The following is a 17,939-nucleotide window of genomic DNA, read 5'->3' as shown; positions in this document are numbered from 1 at the left end:
CCTAACCCTAACCAAACCCTGACCCTGACCATAACCCTGACCCTAACCCAAACTTCAGTTGAACTATAACCCTAAACCTCAACCTAACTGTAACCTAGGCCTAATCCTAAACCTAAGCCTAACCCTAAGACAACACAAATCCTACCCCTACCCTAACCCTAAACCTAACCCTAACCCTCACCCTAACCCTTACCCTCACCCTAACCCTAACCCTAACACTGACCCTGACCCTGACCCTGACCCTGACCCTAACGCTGACCATAACCCTAAAATATGTGTAACCATAAGCCTAAACCTCACCATAGCCGTAACCTAAGCCTAACCCTCACGCTATGTCTAAGACTAAACCAGCTCTAATCCTAACCCTATCTGTAATCCTAACCCTAACCCTAACCCTAACCCTAACCAAACCCTGACCCTGACCATAACCCTGACCCTAACCCAAACTTCAGTTGAACTATAACCCTAAAACTCAACCTAACTGTAACCTAGGCCTAATCCTAAACCTAAGCCTAACCCTAAGACAACCCAAATCCTACCCCTACCCTAACCCTAAACCTAACCCTAACCAAAACCCTAACCCGAAACCTCACCCTCACCCTAACCCTGATCCTGACCCTGACCCTGACCCTGACCCTGACCCTGAACCCTAACGCTGACCATAACCCTAAAATATGTGTAACCATAAGCCTAAACCTCACCATAGCCGTAACCTAAGCCTAAGCCTCAGCCTATGTCTAACACTAAAACAGCTCTACTCCTAACCCTAACTGTAATCTTAATCCTAACCCTAACCCTAACCCTAACCAAACCCTGACCCTGACCGTAACCCTGACCCTAAACCAAACTTCAGTTTCACCATAACCTTAAACCTCAACATAAGCCTAACCTAGGCCTAATCCTAATGCTAAGCCTAACCGTAAAACAATCTGAATCCTACCCCGAACCCTGACCCTAACATTAAACCTAACCGGAACCAGAACCCTAACCCTAACCCGAACCCTAACCCTAACCTGACCTTGACCCTGACCCTAACGCTGACCATAACCCTAAAATATGTTTAGCCATAAGCCTAAACCTCACCATAGTCGTAACCTAAGCCTAACCCTCATGCTATGTCTAAGGCTAAACCAGCTCTAATCCTAACCCTATCTGTAATCCTAACCCTAACCCTAACCCTAACCCTAACCAAACCCTGACCCTGACCATAACCCTGACCCTAACCCAAACTTCAGTTGAACTATAACCCTAAACCTCAACCTAACTGTAACCTAGGCCTAATCCTAAACCTAAGCCTAACCCTAAGACAACCCAAATCCTACCCCTACCCTAACCCTAAACCTAACCCTAACCCTAACCCTAACCCTCACCCTCACCCTAACTCTAACCCTGAACCAGATCCTGACCCTGACCCTAACGCTGACCCTAACGCTGACCATAACCCTAAAATATGTGTAACCATAACCCTAAACCTCACCATAGCCGTAACCTAAGCCTAACCCTCACGCTATGTCTAAAGCTAAACCAGCTCTAATCCTAACCCTATCTGTAATCCTAACCCTAACTCTAACCCTAATCAAACCCTGACCCTGACCATAACCCTGACCCTAATCCAAACTTCAGTTGAACTATAACCCTAAACCTCAACCTAACTGTAACCTAGGCCTAATCTTAAACCTAAGCCTAACCCTAAGACAACCCAAATCCTACCCCTACCCTAACCCTAAACCTAAGCCTAACCCTCACCCTAACCCTCACCCTCACCCTAACCCTAACCCTGACCCTGACCCTGACCCTGACCCTAACGCTGACCATAACCCTAAAATATGTGTAACCATAAGCCTAAACCTCACCATAGCCGTAACCTAAGCCTAACCCTCACGATATGTCTAAGGCTAAACCAGCTCTAATCCTAACCCTATCTGTAATCCTAACCCTAACCCTAACCCTAACCAAACCCTGACCCTGACCATAACCCTGACCCTAACCCAAACTTGAGTTGAACTATAACCCTAAACCTCAACCTAACTGTAACCTAGGTCTAATTCTAAACCTAAGCCTAACCCTAAGACAACCCAAATCCTACCCCTACCCTAACCCTAAACCTAACCCTAACCCTCACCCTAACCCTTACCCTCACCCTCACCCTAACCCTAACCCTGACCCTGACCCTGACCCTGACCTTAACGCTGACCATAACCCTAAAATATGTGTAACCATAAGCCTAAACCTCACCATAGCCGTAACCTAAGCCTAACCCTCACGCTATGTCTAAGGCTAAACCAGCTCTAATCCTAACCCTATCTGTAACCCTAACCCTAACCCTAACCCTAACCAAACCCTGACCCTGACCATAACCCTGACCCTAACGCAAACTTGAGTTGAACTATAACCCTAAACCTAAACCTAACTGTAACCTAGGCCTAATCCTAAACCTAAGCCTAACCCTAAGACAACCCAAATCCTACCCCTACCCTAACCCTAAACCTAACCCTAACCAAAACCCTAACCCTCACCCTCACCCTCACCCTAACCTTAACCCTGACCGTGACTCTGACTCTGACCCTAACGCTGACCATAACCCTAAAATATGTGTAACCATAAGCCTAAACCTCACCATAGCCTAACATAGGCCTAATCCTAATGCTAAGCCTAACCCTAAAACACTCTGAATCCTACCCCTAACCCTGACGCTAACCCTAAACCTAACCCTAACCCTAACCCTAAACCCTAACCCTAACCCTAACCCTAAACCCTAACCCTAACCTTAACCCTAACCCTAAACCCTAACCCTAACCCTAACCCTAACCCTAAGCCTAACCCTCACGCTATGCCTAAGGCTAAACCAGCTCTACTCCTAACCCTATCTGTAATCCTAACCCTAACCCTAACCAAACCCTGATCCTGACCGTAACCCTGACCCTAACCCAAACTTCAGTTTCACCATAACCCTAAACCTCAACCTAAGCCTAACCTAGGCCTAATCCTAATGCTAAGCCTAACCCTAAAACAATCTGAATCCTACCCCTAACCCTGACCCTAACATTAACCCTAACCCTAACCCGAACCCTAACCCTAACTCGAACCCTAACCCTAACCTGACCTTGACCCTGACCCTAACGCTGACCATAACCCTAAAATATGTTTAGCCATAAGCCTAAACCTCACCATAGCCGTAACCTAAGCCTAACCCTCACGCTATGTCTAAGGCTAAACCAGCTCTAATCCTAACCCTATCTGTAATCCTAACCCTAACCCTAACCCTAACCTTAACCAAACCCTGACCCTGACCGTAACCCTGACCCTAACCCAAACTTTAGTTTCACCATAACCTTAAACCTCAACCTAAGCCTAACCTAGGCCTAATCCTAATGCTAAGCCTAACCCTAAGACAACCCAAATCCTACCCCTACCCTAACCCTAAACCTAACCCTAACCCTCACCCTAACCCTCACCCTCACCCTAACCCGAACCCTGACCCTGACCCTGACCCTAACCCTAAAATATGTGTAACCATAAGCCTAAACCTCACCATAGCCGTAACCTAAGCCTAACCCTCACGCTATGTCTAAGGCTAAACCAGCTCTAATCCTAACCCTATCTGTAATCCTAACCTTAACCCTAACCCTAACCCTAACCAAACCCTGATCCTGACCAGAACCCTGACACTAACCCAAACTTCAGTTGAACTATAACCCTAAACCTCAACCTAACTGTAACCTAGGCCTAATCCTAAACCTAAGTCTAACCCTAAGACAACCCAAATCCTACCCCTATCCTAACCCTAAACCTAACCCTAACCAAAACCCTAACCCGAACCCTAACCCTCACCCTCACCCTAACCCTAAACCTAACCCTGACCCTGACCCTGACCCTGACTCTGACCCTAAAGCTGACCATAACCCTAAAATATGTGTAACCATAAGCCTAAACCTCACCATAGCCGTAACCTAAGCCTAATCCTCAGCCTATGTCTAACACTAAAACAGCTCTACTCCTAACCCTAACTGTAATCCTAACCCTAACCCTAACCCTAACCCTAACCAAACCCTGATCCTGACCGTAACCCTGACCCTAACCCAAACTCCAGTTTCACCATAACCCTAAACCTCAACGTAAGCCTAACCTAGGCCTAATCCTAATGCTAAGCCTAACCCTAAAACAATCTGAATCCTACCCCTAACCCTAATCCTAACCCTAACCCTAACCCTAACCCTAACTCTAACCAAACCCTGACCCTGACCATAACCCTGACCCTAACCCAAACTTCAGTTGAACTATAACCCTAAACCTCAACAAAACTGTAACCTAGGCCTAATCCTAAACCTAAGCCTAACCCTAAGACAACCCAAATCCTACCCCTACCCTAACCCTAAACCTAACCCTAACCCTCACCCTAACCCTCATACTCACCCTAACCCTAACCCTGACCCTGACCCTGACCATGACCCTAACCCTAACGCTGACCATAACCATAAATATGTTTAGCCATAAGCCTAAACCTCACCATAGCCGTAACCTAAGCCTAACCCTCAGCCTATGTCTAAGGCTAAACCAGCTCTAATCCTAACCCTATCTGTAATCCTAACCCTAACCCTAACCCTAACCAAACCCTGACCCTGACCATAACCCTGACCTTAACCCAAACTTCAGTTGAACTATAACCCTAAACCTCAACCTAACTGTAACCTAGGCCTAATCCTAAACCTAAGTCTAACCCTAAGACAACCCAAATCCTACCCCTACTCTAACCCTAAACCTAACCCTAACCCTCACCCTAACCCTCAACTTCACCCTCACCCTCACCCTAACCCTGAACCTGACCCTAACGCTGACCATAACTCTAAAATATGTGTAACCATAAGCCTAAACCTCACCATAGCCGTAACCTAAGCCCAACCCTCAGACTATGTCTAACACTAAAACAGCTCTACTCCTAACCCTAACTGTAATCCTAACCCTAACCCTAACCTTAACCCTAACCAAACCCTGACCCTGACCGTAACCCTGACCCTAACTCAAACTTAAGTTTCACCATAACCCTAAACCTCAACGTAAGCCTAACCTAGGCCTAATCCTAATGCTAAGCCTAACCCTAAAACAATCTGAATCCTACCCCTAACCCTGACCCTAACGCTAAACCTAACCCTAACCCGAAACCTAACCCTAACCCGAACACTAACCCTAACCTGACCCTGACCCTGACCATAACGCTGACCATAACCCTAAAATATGTTTAGCCATAAGCCTAAATCTCACCATAGCCATAACCTAAGCCTAACCCTCACGCTATGTCTAAGGCTAAACCAGCTCTAATCCTAACCCTATCTGTAATCCTAACCCTAACCCTAACCCTAACCAAACCCTGACCCTGACCATAACCTTGACCCTAACCCAAACTTCAGTTGAACTATAACCCTAAACCTCAACCTAACTGTAACCTAGGCCTAATCCTAAACCTAAGCCTAACCCTAAGACAACCCAAATCCTACCCCTACCCTAAACATAACCCTAACCCTCACCCTAACCCTCACCCTAACCCTAATCCTGACCCTGACCCTAACACTGACCATAACCCTAAAATATGTGTAACCATAAGCCTAAACCTCACCATAGCCGTAACCTAAGCCTAACCCTCAGCCTATGTCTAACACTAAAACAGCTCTACTCCTAACCCTAACTGTAATCCTAACCCTAACCCTAACCCTAACCAAACCCTGACTCTGACCATAACCCTGACCCTAACCCAAACTTCAGTTGAACTATAACCCTAAACCTCAACCTAACTGTAACCTAGGCCTAATCCTAAACCTAAGCCTAACCCTAAGACAACCCAAATCCTACCCCTACCCTAACCAAAACCCTAACCCTAACCCTCACCCTGACCCTAACGCTGACCATAACCCTAAAATATGTGTAACCATAAAACCTAAAACAACCCAAACCCTACCCCTACCTGTACCCCTACCCCTACCCCGAACCCTAACCCTACCCCGAACCCTAACCCGACCCTGACCGTAACGCTGACCATAACAATAACATATGTTTAACCATAAGTCTAAACCTCACCGTAGCCGTAACGTAAGCCTAACCCTAACGCTAAGTCTAACGCTAAACCAACTCAGCTAGGGCGGTAGGGTGCTTGGAAAGGGGGTGGGGCCTGTTTGGGGCACACACCTCTGGGAAGGCACATTGGGGAGAGCTTGGGAGGGGGGTGGGGTTGGCAGTGGCCCCGCCCACACTTTCAGCCCCACCCTCAATCCTAAACCCCACTCTCAAATTTCACACTGGAAATGGAACAAACCACATGCTTAAGGTTTTTTTACATTATTTCATTTTATTGGTTGAGAATTGGCCCCAAAACCAGGTTAAAAATCCCCCAGCATGGCCCTGGGGCATCAGTGTCAGGATGGCAGCGGCATAGCGCTGCCCTTTTCCAAGATGGCCATCAGGGGTAAACAGAGTCACAGGTCCCACCACCCACCTTGGGCCGCATCCCAAAATGGCCGCCCTAAGCAGGCCCCGCCCACCTCAGCCCCACCCTTCCAGCGCATGACAGCCATGTCCCCGCCCACCAGCAGGGACACAGCGGCCGAGAGGGCCACCCATCAGGGCAGCCATCTTGTTCTCATGGGCACGGTGCAGGGCCACAGGGGCAGCCAATGGGAGCGGCTGGTACAGCCGGGAGCTGCTGCCTGAGCACAGCCCAGATCAACAGCCCCTCCGGCAGTGCCAGCATGGCCGCCAGCCCCCCCCAGCCATCTTGGATACCAAGCAGGGTGGAGCCCAGCAGCCACGCTGTCCTCATTTTGTGTTGTGCACGGGGCCCCGTGCAGCATCGCAACCCAGGACATCTGGTGGGGTGAGGGGACCCAGGAATGTGGATCTATGGGCAGAATGCAGAAGCTGCGGGGTGCTACATATCAAGGGGGCAGAGTGCTGGAACTATATGGTGCTGCAGAGCAGTGCTGTGGATGTATAGGGCAGCCTGGATGTGTGGGGCGCTGTGGGGCACTGCTGTGGGTCTATGGGGCAGGGTGCAGGAGCTACAGTGTGCTGTAGGGCAGCATTGCTGGCCTATGGGCTAGTGGGAAGACGCTATGGTGTTTTCTGGGACAGTGCTGTTGATCTATAGGGCAGAGGAACTGTGGGGTTACACTGTGGGTCTATAGGGCAAAGTGAACAAGATATGAGGTGCTGTGGGACAGCACTGTGGGTCTATGGGGAAGAATAGAGTCACTATGGGGTGCTGTGGGGTACTGCTGTGGATGTATGGGGCAGAGTACAGCAGCTATATGGTGCTGTGGGGCAGTGTTGTGGGTCTATGGGGCAGAGTGTAGGAGCTATGGGGTGTTGTGGGGCAGTACTGTGGGTGTATAGGTTGTTCAAATGTAGCTACCAATAACTCCACATTAGTTTTCTGACTTTATCATTTAAAAGGAATTCCAAACAATGTGTTTTTTAAATGAGGATTCAGATTTGGAATAACCGCTGCCTAGTTCACCAAGTAATAGCTGAAATTATATTTAGTTATTGCTCACGCCTAAATAATTTCATTTATTTACACTTTAACACTTCTATCATTACATTACTACCAGGCAGATTAAAGACCCGGGCGCCCCCGCGGCAGGTAGACCTGGGTGCCCCATGGGCCACGTGCACAAACAGCCGCCAGATACTGTTGGTTTTTGTGAAGCCCTGTCGAGACCTCTTGGGGCCTGTCAGGCTCTATCAGGCTTTGATGGGCTCTGTAGGGCTCTGTCAAGACCTCTTGGGGTCTGCTGAGCCTGTCAAGATTTCTCAGGCTCTGTTGAGGTCCCCAGGGCTCTGTCATACACATTGAGGCTCTATCAGGAACTGACAAGATTTGTCAGGCCCTGACGGGTCCTGTTGGGCTCTGTCAAGCTTTGTCAGGCTCTGTGAGGATCCGTCAAACTCTCTCAGGCCCTGTCGGGCTTTGTCAGGCAGTGTGCAGAGCTGTCGGACTTTCTCAAGCTCTCTCAAGCCCTGCCTGGCTCTGTTGGTCTTTCCTGAGCTTTGTCTGCCCCGTCATGCTGTCGGGTACATGGCTCAGCAGGGGAGGGGAGGGAGTTGTAGGTCTATAGGCCACACCCCCTGCAGGGAGGCAACCAATGGGGGTGGAAGTATGGGTCAAGGGGGAGGAGCCCAGCTGGGAGGGTAGGGGTGCTTGGAAAGGGGGTGGGGCCTGGTAGGGGCACACCCCTCCGGAAAAGCACCTTGGGGAGAGCTTGGGAGGGGGCTGGGGTGGGCAGTGGCCATAAGCCTAAACCTCACCGTTGTCGTAACCTAAGCCTAACCCTAACACTAAGTGTAACGCTAAACCAAGTCTAATCCTTACCCTAACTGTAATCCCAACCCTAACCCTAAGCCTAAGCAAACCCTGACCCTGACCATAACGCTGACCATAAACCTAACATATGTTTAACCATGAGCCTAATCCTCACCATAGCCATAACCTAACCCTAACCCTAACGCTAATTCTAATGGTACACCAACCCTAATCCTAATCGCGCGAGGTAGACCGGGCCGCCCCCGCCGCGAGGTAGACCATCTCTAGGAACACGACAAAACACACGCTCGCTAAGCCATGCCGGCACACGGTGCCGTGGGGTAAACGCCGACCCCTTCTGCAACACCCACCTCCTGCTAAGTTCCACGGCGTTCCGTTCGGCGCGTTGCGGGCGCCGTCACAAACTCCCATTGCTCGTGACGCCTAAGACGGCGAGAAGCAAAACAACTGTAGTGCCTGGAACGAGTGCCCGGCCCCACGCTCCTCCTCACCCCTAGCCCAGCTCACCACAAATGCTCCTCCCAGTCCAAAGGGCCCACAAAAAGCCTGCAAAGCGAGAAGGAAACGCTGAACCCAGTCACCAGGCAATACCGGGCTCCTCAACACCCACTGCCGCCTCACCTTCTCGGCTGCCGGCCGGCGTGCGCCTTCGCCCCTCCGAGCTCGTCTGCAGCACCTGCAAAACCAGAGGCACGTGCTCGGACGCTGCCCGAAAACACAGCCTGCCCGCAGACGGTCCCATCTCGCTCTCCCTTACCTGGGCCACTCACCCACCTGGGCACCCTTGCTTTTGACCACGAAGACCTTCAGCTACCGCCTGTAAAACGCAACCAAAGGATGCTCAGACCTGCACTGGCAACACGGAACCTGAAACCAGCTGCCGCTTCAGCCCAGCACTCCGTGCTCACCTTGCCCGAGGAGCTGCCGTGCCGATACCCAGCTTTCCTCTTCGCTTCACACCTAGGAAAGAGAGAAACGACCAAACTTAGCTAGAGCCACACAGCACAGCTTCCCTCTGGCGCCACGCACTGACCCACCTGCTTACAGCATGCAGCTCGTCTCCACCGTTGCTTTTTCGTGCCCAGTTTGCCCTCTGCATCTGAAATCAAGTTATTCAGCAAGTCACCCAGCAGCTCATCAACAGCTTGGGCATTCAACCCACCCCTGACTGCACACCTCCGGGCAGAGCAGCCTGAAAGACACTCTGCCTTATGGTCCTGCTGCTTCCTTCGGAAATGCTATAACTCTACTTATACATATGAGATGCTCATTTTAACCCCTGCTAGATAACCAAAGCATCAGTCCTAGGAGGAGAGATTGTATCAGCAACTTGTTACACCCCTATACAAACCATAAATTAACACCTCATCTTCATTGCAGTCAGGAATTTCAGGAAAACGCAAAGCACCGGGAATTTATTCCATAAATGAAACCTAGTTACAAACATACTTTCAATACAGCTGATATTGAAGCTTTGCTGCTCCTGAAGGTCCTGCATCCAACAGGCATCTCCACTTCTCCAAACACAACTGCCCACATAGCTTAAACAGCCCAAAAGCTGCCAACTGCAGAAAGAGCAGCAGAGAACCAGCACCCAAGCAGCCCAGGAGCACCATCAACTCCTGTCCAGGGGCTGAGGCTCAAATACCCTGAGACCCACGCACCCCTTCCCACAATCCCCTGGGAAAGGGGAGGGATCAATCACCCCAGGCCCCAGCCACCACCCTTATCAAATCACCTGGACCCTCACTGGAAATGACAGCACCTGCACTCCTGTTGGGCTCTGTCAGACACTTGGTTTTTGTGAAGCCCTGTCGAGACCTCTTGGGGTCTGTCAGGCTCTATCAGGCTTTGATGGGCTCTGTAGGGCTCTGTCAAGACCTCTTGGGGTCTGCTGAGCCTGTCGAGATTTCTCAGGCTCTGTTGAGGTCCCCAGGGCTCTGTCATACACATTGAGGCTCTATCAGGAACTGACAAGATTTGTCAGGCCCTGACGGGTCCTGTTGGGCTCTGTCAAGCTTTGTCAGGTTCTGTGAGGATCCGACAAACTCTCTCGGGCCCTGTTGGGCTTTGTCAGGCAGTGTCGAGACCTGTCGGCCTCTCTCAAACTCTCTCAAGCCCTGCCTGGCTCTGTTGGTCTTTTCTGAGCTTTGTCTGCCCCTGTCATTCTTGGAGTTCGGCTCTGATGAAAAGCAGGGGGATATAAGTTCACGTTTTATTTCCTTGTGGCACTCAAATTTGGTTTAAAACAGTGGAGTCATTCCTGTTTCTTGCTGTTGCCTCTGCTCTCATCTGAAAACCAGAAAAAAAAAAAAAAAGCCAACAAAAACTTGAGGTAAGCAATAGGAAAAAACCCTTTTCTCATTTTAAAGATGCACAAGTCAAGCACTGAGGGAGGTGAATAATTCATTCCACTAAATACACAAAAACATCTTGGCTTTTCTCACCCCTTTCCAGCAGTGGAACAAGCAAGTGGTGTTTTCCCCATGCTCCATCTCTGGCTCTCTGCTGAGCGCAAGAGACTGTGACCCACCTTTCATCCCCCCTGGGAGGGGACCATTCCCATCCCTGAGCACAGGCTGGGCTGATGGGGTTGAAGACAAACAAGCTGAAGTCCAGGTCACCACTGTGAGCACTCAGCCTGAGAACAAAGACTGGACTTTTCCTTGGTGGGCTCTTAAAGACCACTTGTACTTCTCCTCACTGTAGATCCTGCACAATCCAAGCCCAAAGCAGTGGTGTGGTTTTATCCCAGAATATCTGAGGCTTTCCTGCACCACGGCTGTGAGCACTGGTGCAAGCTAGCTCTCTAGGGGGTCTTCATGTGGGATCCCAGTCCCATGGAACTGGGATGGAGAAGTAGGGGTTGGGACGCTGCCATGTGGCCACCTGCCTCCACCCCTGCTGTGGTGTCAGGGTTTAAAGGTTCTGTACAGCCCTGGGAAGCTGATACCATAAGCGAACTTATTTTCTCACTGGTCATTTCCTTTTCTTTTGGAGTCGGGTTAAGGACCTGTGGCAGGATGATGCAGTTCTGGTACCAACTTGAAACTGATGCCCCGTTTCCCTCTGCAGATCTCTTGGGCTGTTTCTGGTGAAGCGTTCAGCAGAGCAACTCAGTGCTTTGAATACTTTCCACGGAAGGAAAAAAAAAAAAAAAAAAAAAAAAAGAAGAACGTAATAATTCAACCAAAAACAGGAAACACATGGCCCAGGGCAGCGTCTCTGATTTGAGTACACCTGTTCTTATAATGATCCCGGCAGCAGATATTAACTCTACTGCAGCAGAAGCTCTGTGATCGAGGCATGGGCTGCAGTGTGGGGCTCTGGCTGTTCATCTCTCTTGGCTGTCTTTGGGGTATGTATATTTTCCTCTCCCTGAAATACTCTGTTCAGATCGTGGGTTTTTGGGTTTTTTTTGTCAGATATGAAGACCTTTAGAAATCACAAACTGTGTACCAGCCAGGTGAGCAAACTGAGTATAAATAGAAGATAAATGGCTCACAACTCCAAGCTGGATGCATGGTGCATCCCTAATATGCTCCTACCACCTGGGCTGAGGGAGGAGAGAATAAAAGATGATGAATGAACAGTGATGGACAAAGTGTAGCTGCAATAGTGAAGCACTCTACCATATGTTTTGATGGGATATTAATAGCACCAAGCAAATAATTTAGTACCAGATGTGAAATGGGGTATGTGAGATAAAGGTCCTTGGTGGAGCATCTCACTCCCTGTGATACTGAGAGTGTCTTGGGTCAAGAGTTGCTGGTGGGCTGGGAGATGGTACCCAAGTAATAAAGCATGTATAAGGCAAGTGGAAAGGGACTGACAGTGGGGCAATGCCTGTTTTCTGGCTGCCTGGAGAGCCGTGGCTGGCTATAGATGGTGTCATGGAGATGGTGGTGTTCTAGACAAGTCAAAATCCACTCCCCTCACTCATCAGGGAGTGAGGACCACCCGGACATAAGCAGGGCTCCTAGGTCCTCTCCTTCCAGCCTGATGGCAGTTACAGGAGGTTGCTGAGAAATCAGTTTTGGTGGCACAAAAGAGCTCAGAGAGGCCAGGGTCCCCTAGCAGAGCAACAGGAGCTGTGACTGATCCTGACCCTCCTCTTGATGCCAGGCTGACATCAGGTCCCCTTCTCTGGGGACACCATGTGTCCCTGCAGCCCCACGAGCCCTCTGCCACCACATCTGCACAATTTCTGGGAGCAAAACAAAGGGCTTGGCTGGGAAAACAGAGACCTTGACAGAGCTGGGGTTTCTCCTCAGCTTTTCTGGCTCACTGTTACTAGAATATCTGCCTGTAAAATCCCCCTGGGATTTTCTGTCCAGACAGCATGCCAAAAGTCCCACTGGCTCAATATCCGATGCAAGGGCTACCCCAAACCCGGTGCCATGCTGGTGCAGATCACTTGTTGTCTTCCATGACCTCCATCTGGGTTCCATCACAGATGATTCCAGAGCTTTTTACATCCTCCTCCCCGCAGCCTTGTTCCAGCTGAGTTGTCTTCCCCACAAAGGAGATGTTCCTTGCCTGGGCAGATGATTTTTCTAACATGATGTAAAAAGGGCTTTTCCATTTGGTAATGAATGAGGAGCCTAACCACTGTGCGTCAAAAAATATGTTTCTGAGAAAATACAGCATCTGTCTGTGTGTTGGTCTTTCCAGTAAATGTATCAGCAAAAAAAAAGTGTGAGGCACCGAGTCAGCTGGACCATGGGGTTTCTGCAGGACGGCGACTGTGTCCACATGGCTGCTTCAATGCCTGGGAGATGTAGTCCACAGGGACAGCTCAGGAACTGCTGTGGTTTTTTGCCATAGAGGTGGAAAAATAATGAGTGATAGCACTCACTTGTGATGACAGCAGAGAGAGCATTTGCTCTGTGGTTTTTACTGGAAACACAAGTGCCACAGGAAAGGCAGACACGGTTTATCTGAGCCTCCCCAGACCTGTTCTTCTGGGGTAGCTTCCTCTCTCTTTTCTTTTCTGGGGCAAACCCTCATTATGATGGAAAGAAGTCAGTAGGAAACATGGGGGTGACATGGTTGAGGTCCCTTCCATGCTCTTGCTGCTGCTGGTGGCTGGCACTGCTCCCCACGCTTTTTCCTACAAAAACAAAGTTGTTTGCCCTAGGGGTGTGGGCAGATATGAATCACTGCCTTGCAGCCAAAGACAGGAAAGGGTCTGGGGGAGAAGCTCCTCCTGTATGCTCTCCAGGGAAGCCAAGTGGTCAAGGTGTTTTGGGATGGGTGGGGGGTCCAAATCTTTGTCCCACCATCCCTGGAGATGCTTACACCCTCTTTGTAAGAGCATTTTTCCATGGCCATCAAGAAACACACCTGTGACCACCTTGATCAGGAGAAGGACAACCTGGGATTTACACCTGAACCCACACCTGAACCTGAATCCACTCTGTGGATTACTAGGGTGGGTCTGATGCCATTGCTGGCTACTGCAGCTCTGTGGGCATCTATACTCCTCTGACACAGATGGGATGGGGGACGGTCACTCTGAGCTCCTCGTGCCTGCCTCAGCCCTTCTCTCCCCTCTCCTCCCAGACATGGGCCATGGAGTGAGAGAGACAGTGCTGGGCACTTTGGGGAAGGCGTCGATCTTGCGGATACCCCCTGAACTCCAGAACCTCACCTTGCACTTTGGGACAGCTGTGTGGAAGCGGGACACAGAGGACCCACAGAGGAAGCTCGTTCTGCTCAAGTACTTAGGCGGCAACTACACCAACTACATGAAGGGACGGACTCGCTTCCATGAGTTGGATTTCTCCCTGGAGATCCTGAACACCAGTCGGCAAGACAGGCAGCTCTATGAGTACATTGTCAGCAAGGAGTCGGAGGAGAAAGTCTGGCAGATACAGCTGGAGGTGTATGGTGAGACACACTGCTTTGGGAGGACCATGCTGGATGCTCCCAGCCTTTGGCAATGCTGGAAGCAGGTCTGGGAGGTGGGCAGTGGCTGAGAGGGGTGGGAGATGCCCACCCTGATGTCAGGGTGCTGCAGTGAGTCCAGGACCCTCTTGCAGCCCCATCTGGGTACCCCAATAAGCCTTTGGGTGTGTGTAGACCGTGTCTCTAATGCCATTTGCAGTGGCTCTGGGGCCAGACTGGTTCCTCTCCATCACCTGGGGATTTAGGAACGGCCAGAAGGATTTCCCAGGCAGGGACCAAGGCAACGTTTGCATCCTTCCCCAGCCACAAGCCTTTGCCCTTCCTCTTCTCTTTAGAGCCGGTGTCTGATCCCAGCATCCAGATCCTCAGCTGGGAGCTGGCCAATGGCAGCTGCACGATCACCATCAACTGCACAGCAGAGCGAGGGGACAATGTCTCCTACAGCTGGGAAGGCTGGGATGCTGGCACCTCGGGGCTCTGCACCCACAATGGCAGCCTCCTGCACCTCTCCTACCCTCTACAGAACTCCAGCATTGCCTGTGCCTGCACAGCCAGCAACCCTATCAGCAGGGGTGTTGTTCCCTTCAAGTCCTTTGAATGTAGCTACAAGCAAGGGGGTAAGTCTCTCAGTCCTCCCTGTAAATGCTGGCCCCAGAGCTGTGGGTCCCACCTGCCTTCTCAGGCAGCACGGCCACCACGCTATGGTGCTCAGATCTTATTTTAAGTGCATGAGACTCATATGCTGGGCAGTCTGGGGAGGAGAAAAACCTCGGTGACAACTTTCCCTTCAGAGTCTCTCAGGGTAAAAGTCACACTCTCACCGGGGTTTTCTAGCACTCCCTTGTGACGTGGGGGACTTTTGCTGGGGCTGGGGCTGGGTGACATGGCGGCTGCCCCTTTCTCCAGGGAGCCAAAGGTGAACTCACATGGAACCTCTGCATGGAACTGTGCTGGGGCTCTCGTGGTGACTTGTGCTGAGAAAATATCTCCATGGAAAAAATGGTTGGGACTCTTGCTTAAGAAAGGGAGATGCTGAAATGAAACACCCTGGGGGGTTTGGGGTTTCTTTCTCATAATTTTGCCCCAACACCCCTTGCATGGTGGGACATCTCTGCATGGTGTCACCATTAGTGGCCCTTGAGCAGGGCCACCCCGGGTGCCTCCCTGTGCTGGGAACTGCAGAGCTCTGTCCCAGGGCCCCGTTCTCATGCACCTGCCATGCAAGGGTGTTGTACACAGGAGCTGCCTCCCTGCAGGCCTCCGTAAAGCCACTGGAGATGTTTTTAGGGTTTTATCTGGCCTCAATCTATCCTCCAGCAGTTTTTTTTGCTGACTGTTGCAGTCTGGTGGCAATTAGAGAGAGCTCTGCTCAAGAAAAGCATTTCCTGTCTCTTGTTTCCTGTTCTACCAAAATTAGCTGGTGAGATGAAGGCAGAATTTAGCAGCCTGTTCTGCTCATCTCTGGGTGACCCTGGGCCCCAGGGCCAGTGGCTGACCCCCTCCCTTTTCTGTTCCCCATCCCAGGCAGCACTGGGCTGAGGATGGAGCACCTCGTGCTGATGGTGGTGGTGCCCATTGCCTTAGTGGTGTTGACCGTGGCTTTCGTCATTGCCCATTTGGCCACGCCTTTTGGTGAGTGCAGTGAGGGAGTGGTGCTGGGGCAGTTGGTGGTCCACAGGTGGGATGAGCCTTGCAGAGGGGACAGAAATTGCCCCCAGACAGGTCCAGCGAATAGACCAAGGGGCTGATCCCCATGGACACCTCATCTGCAGGGTACCCTGGCCTGTGGGAAGGAGCAACATGTGTTTCTCCTGAAGCATAGTGTCAAGGGCAGGAAGAAAAACAGCTTAAAAAAAAAAAAAAAAAAAAGAAAAGTACCTGCGTGTGTTCTCCAACTCTTCACCTGGATTATGTGTATCTGAGATCACATCTCCAGGTCTCAAAGGGAACTGAAAGATCCCAGCCCACATTCAAGAGAACATCATCTCTCAAAGTGCCTCAGCTGGTCTTTGCCACCCCATCACATTCCCTGTGTAGTGACTAATTTGCTAATGTGACCTGTAGCGCCCAGAAATCCTCTGACCATGGCTGGGCAGGTGACAGGGACACAGATAGGTTCAACCAGCAGGCACTGTGCCGCAGACAGACCCAGCATGGGCTCACCCTCGCCGTGCCCTGGGGCACAGGAGTTTGATGTGGATTACAAAGTGCCGGGGTCCCCCCCAGTTCCTGCTCCCCTCTGATGTGATTATCCTCCCACAGCTGGCCAGGAGCAGGAGCAATTGTCACCTGCTGAGGACAGCACAGTGCACACCATCTACTCCCAAGTGCAGCGGGTGGAGGTGAGCCATGACCATCACGATCTCAGCCTGTCTTGGTGCATGGGGAAAAATGCTCCTTTAGCAATGGAAAAACTCCTTCAGTGACAGGATCCTGAGTACTGCAGCCTTCAGGGACTGTGGGCATGACTCTGCTGGGGTTTCTTGGGTGGGGGTCTTGGACAGCAGCACCCAAAGTCGCTGGTCGCTGCTGGGTCCCTCCTTACAGGTCTGCAGCACCCTCCATTGTGGGTTTTGGCCTCTGAGTGTCAACACAGCCCCATGGCTGGTGAGGCAACAGGTAAAATGAGTGACCATGGGGGACTGGGATGGCTGTGGACTCCCCAGGGTCACCCATCCCTGCCATTGCAGAAGTCAGCCTGGCCGCTGTTAACTTGGGAATCATTGGGAATGTCTGGGTGCTGCTGCTTCCCCAGCCCCCAGCATCCCAGGGTGGCTTTGGGGACAAACTGGGCATTTTTTCCCCCCTCTCCAAGTCCTGCTCAGTGCAAACCAGGGACGACATGGGGGTAGAGGGAGAAAAGAGCACCTGTGGCAAGCTGGCTGCTGCTGATGATCCTTCACTCTCCACACGGAAGCAGAAAGAGGTCCCCGCTGCTGAGCATGCCTCCTGCACCACCATCTACGCTGCAGCCACCGGTCTGCCCCCAGACACGGCCCCAGCTCCCGGCAGAGCCCTGCGCCCCGTGTACACCCTCCCAGCAAAGCCACCTTCCCTCTCACAGGTAAAGGGGGGCTGCCCTCCAGCACCGGGGCATCACTTGGGACACCCCACAGCATCCCCCAGTTGAGACACCTCACCGACCCCCTTGCTTCCCTGTTTTTTGCTGCAGACACCAAGCCCTGACGTGGAGCCCAAGACAGTTTACGCCAGTGTGATGAGGCCTATGGTCTGATGCCCAGCCCAGTCTCCACCTCTGTTCACTGCACACTGACATCCCCATTCCCGGCTGGAGGAAACCCCTCTTGTCCCTGGGGAATTGGGGCAAAACCCTCTGGTACACGCCAACACGCAACACAGCTGAGCTGGGGCGATGCCAATGCGGAAGTGAGGGACAGTGGAGCAAAGAACAGGGCTGAAGCAAAGCAAGAAATCTCACCAGGTTGTGACTAAGGGCAGCCAGTGAGATGCTGAAGCACCAGGAAAGGGTAGAGGGGCTCTGGATATGACCCTGCAGCTCCACATGAGCAAGGGAGAGAGAAACAGCACCTTGGAGAGGATGTCTCAGCCCATCAGCACCGTGGTGCAGCACTGGGAAGCATGGCCAAAGCAGATTTACATTCCAACTTCATTGCTGCCACCATCCTCCCCATAGCATCTCCCATCTTCCCTGTGGAAATATCCGGTGTGGGGATGCTGGAGGAACCTGGGTGGGAGG

The 17,939-nt window shown here is 51.3% G+C and overlaps 1 protein-coding gene across 1 annotated transcript; it reads left to right on the top strand.

Annotated features, from left to right (window-relative positions):
- Positions 1-10,464: 10,464 nt before the first annotated feature.
- LOC308050925 (signaling lymphocytic activation molecule-like) lies at positions 10,465-17,456 on the top strand (the record flags this gene model as incomplete). The annotated part of the gene is made up of 7 exons (XM_080361143.1): positions 10,465-11,669; positions 13,877-14,203; positions 14,557-14,838; positions 15,746-15,853; positions 16,484-16,563; positions 17,139-17,285; positions 17,394-17,456. Exons 1-7 carry the CDS (start codon positions 11,618-11,620, stop codon positions 17,454-17,456), a joined length of 1,059 nt encoding a protein of 352 aa, XP_080217269.1. The 5' UTR covers positions 10,465-11,617.
- Between the last annotated feature and the right edge of the window lie 483 nt (positions 17,457-17,939).

This window comes from Nesoenas mayeri (assembly GCF_963082525.1).
Source record: "Nesoenas mayeri genome assembly, chromosome: 30".
NCBI lineage: Eukaryota > Metazoa > Chordata > Aves > Columbiformes > Columbidae > Nesoenas > Nesoenas mayeri.
This window is presented reverse-complemented; position numbering and strand designations above follow the sequence as displayed.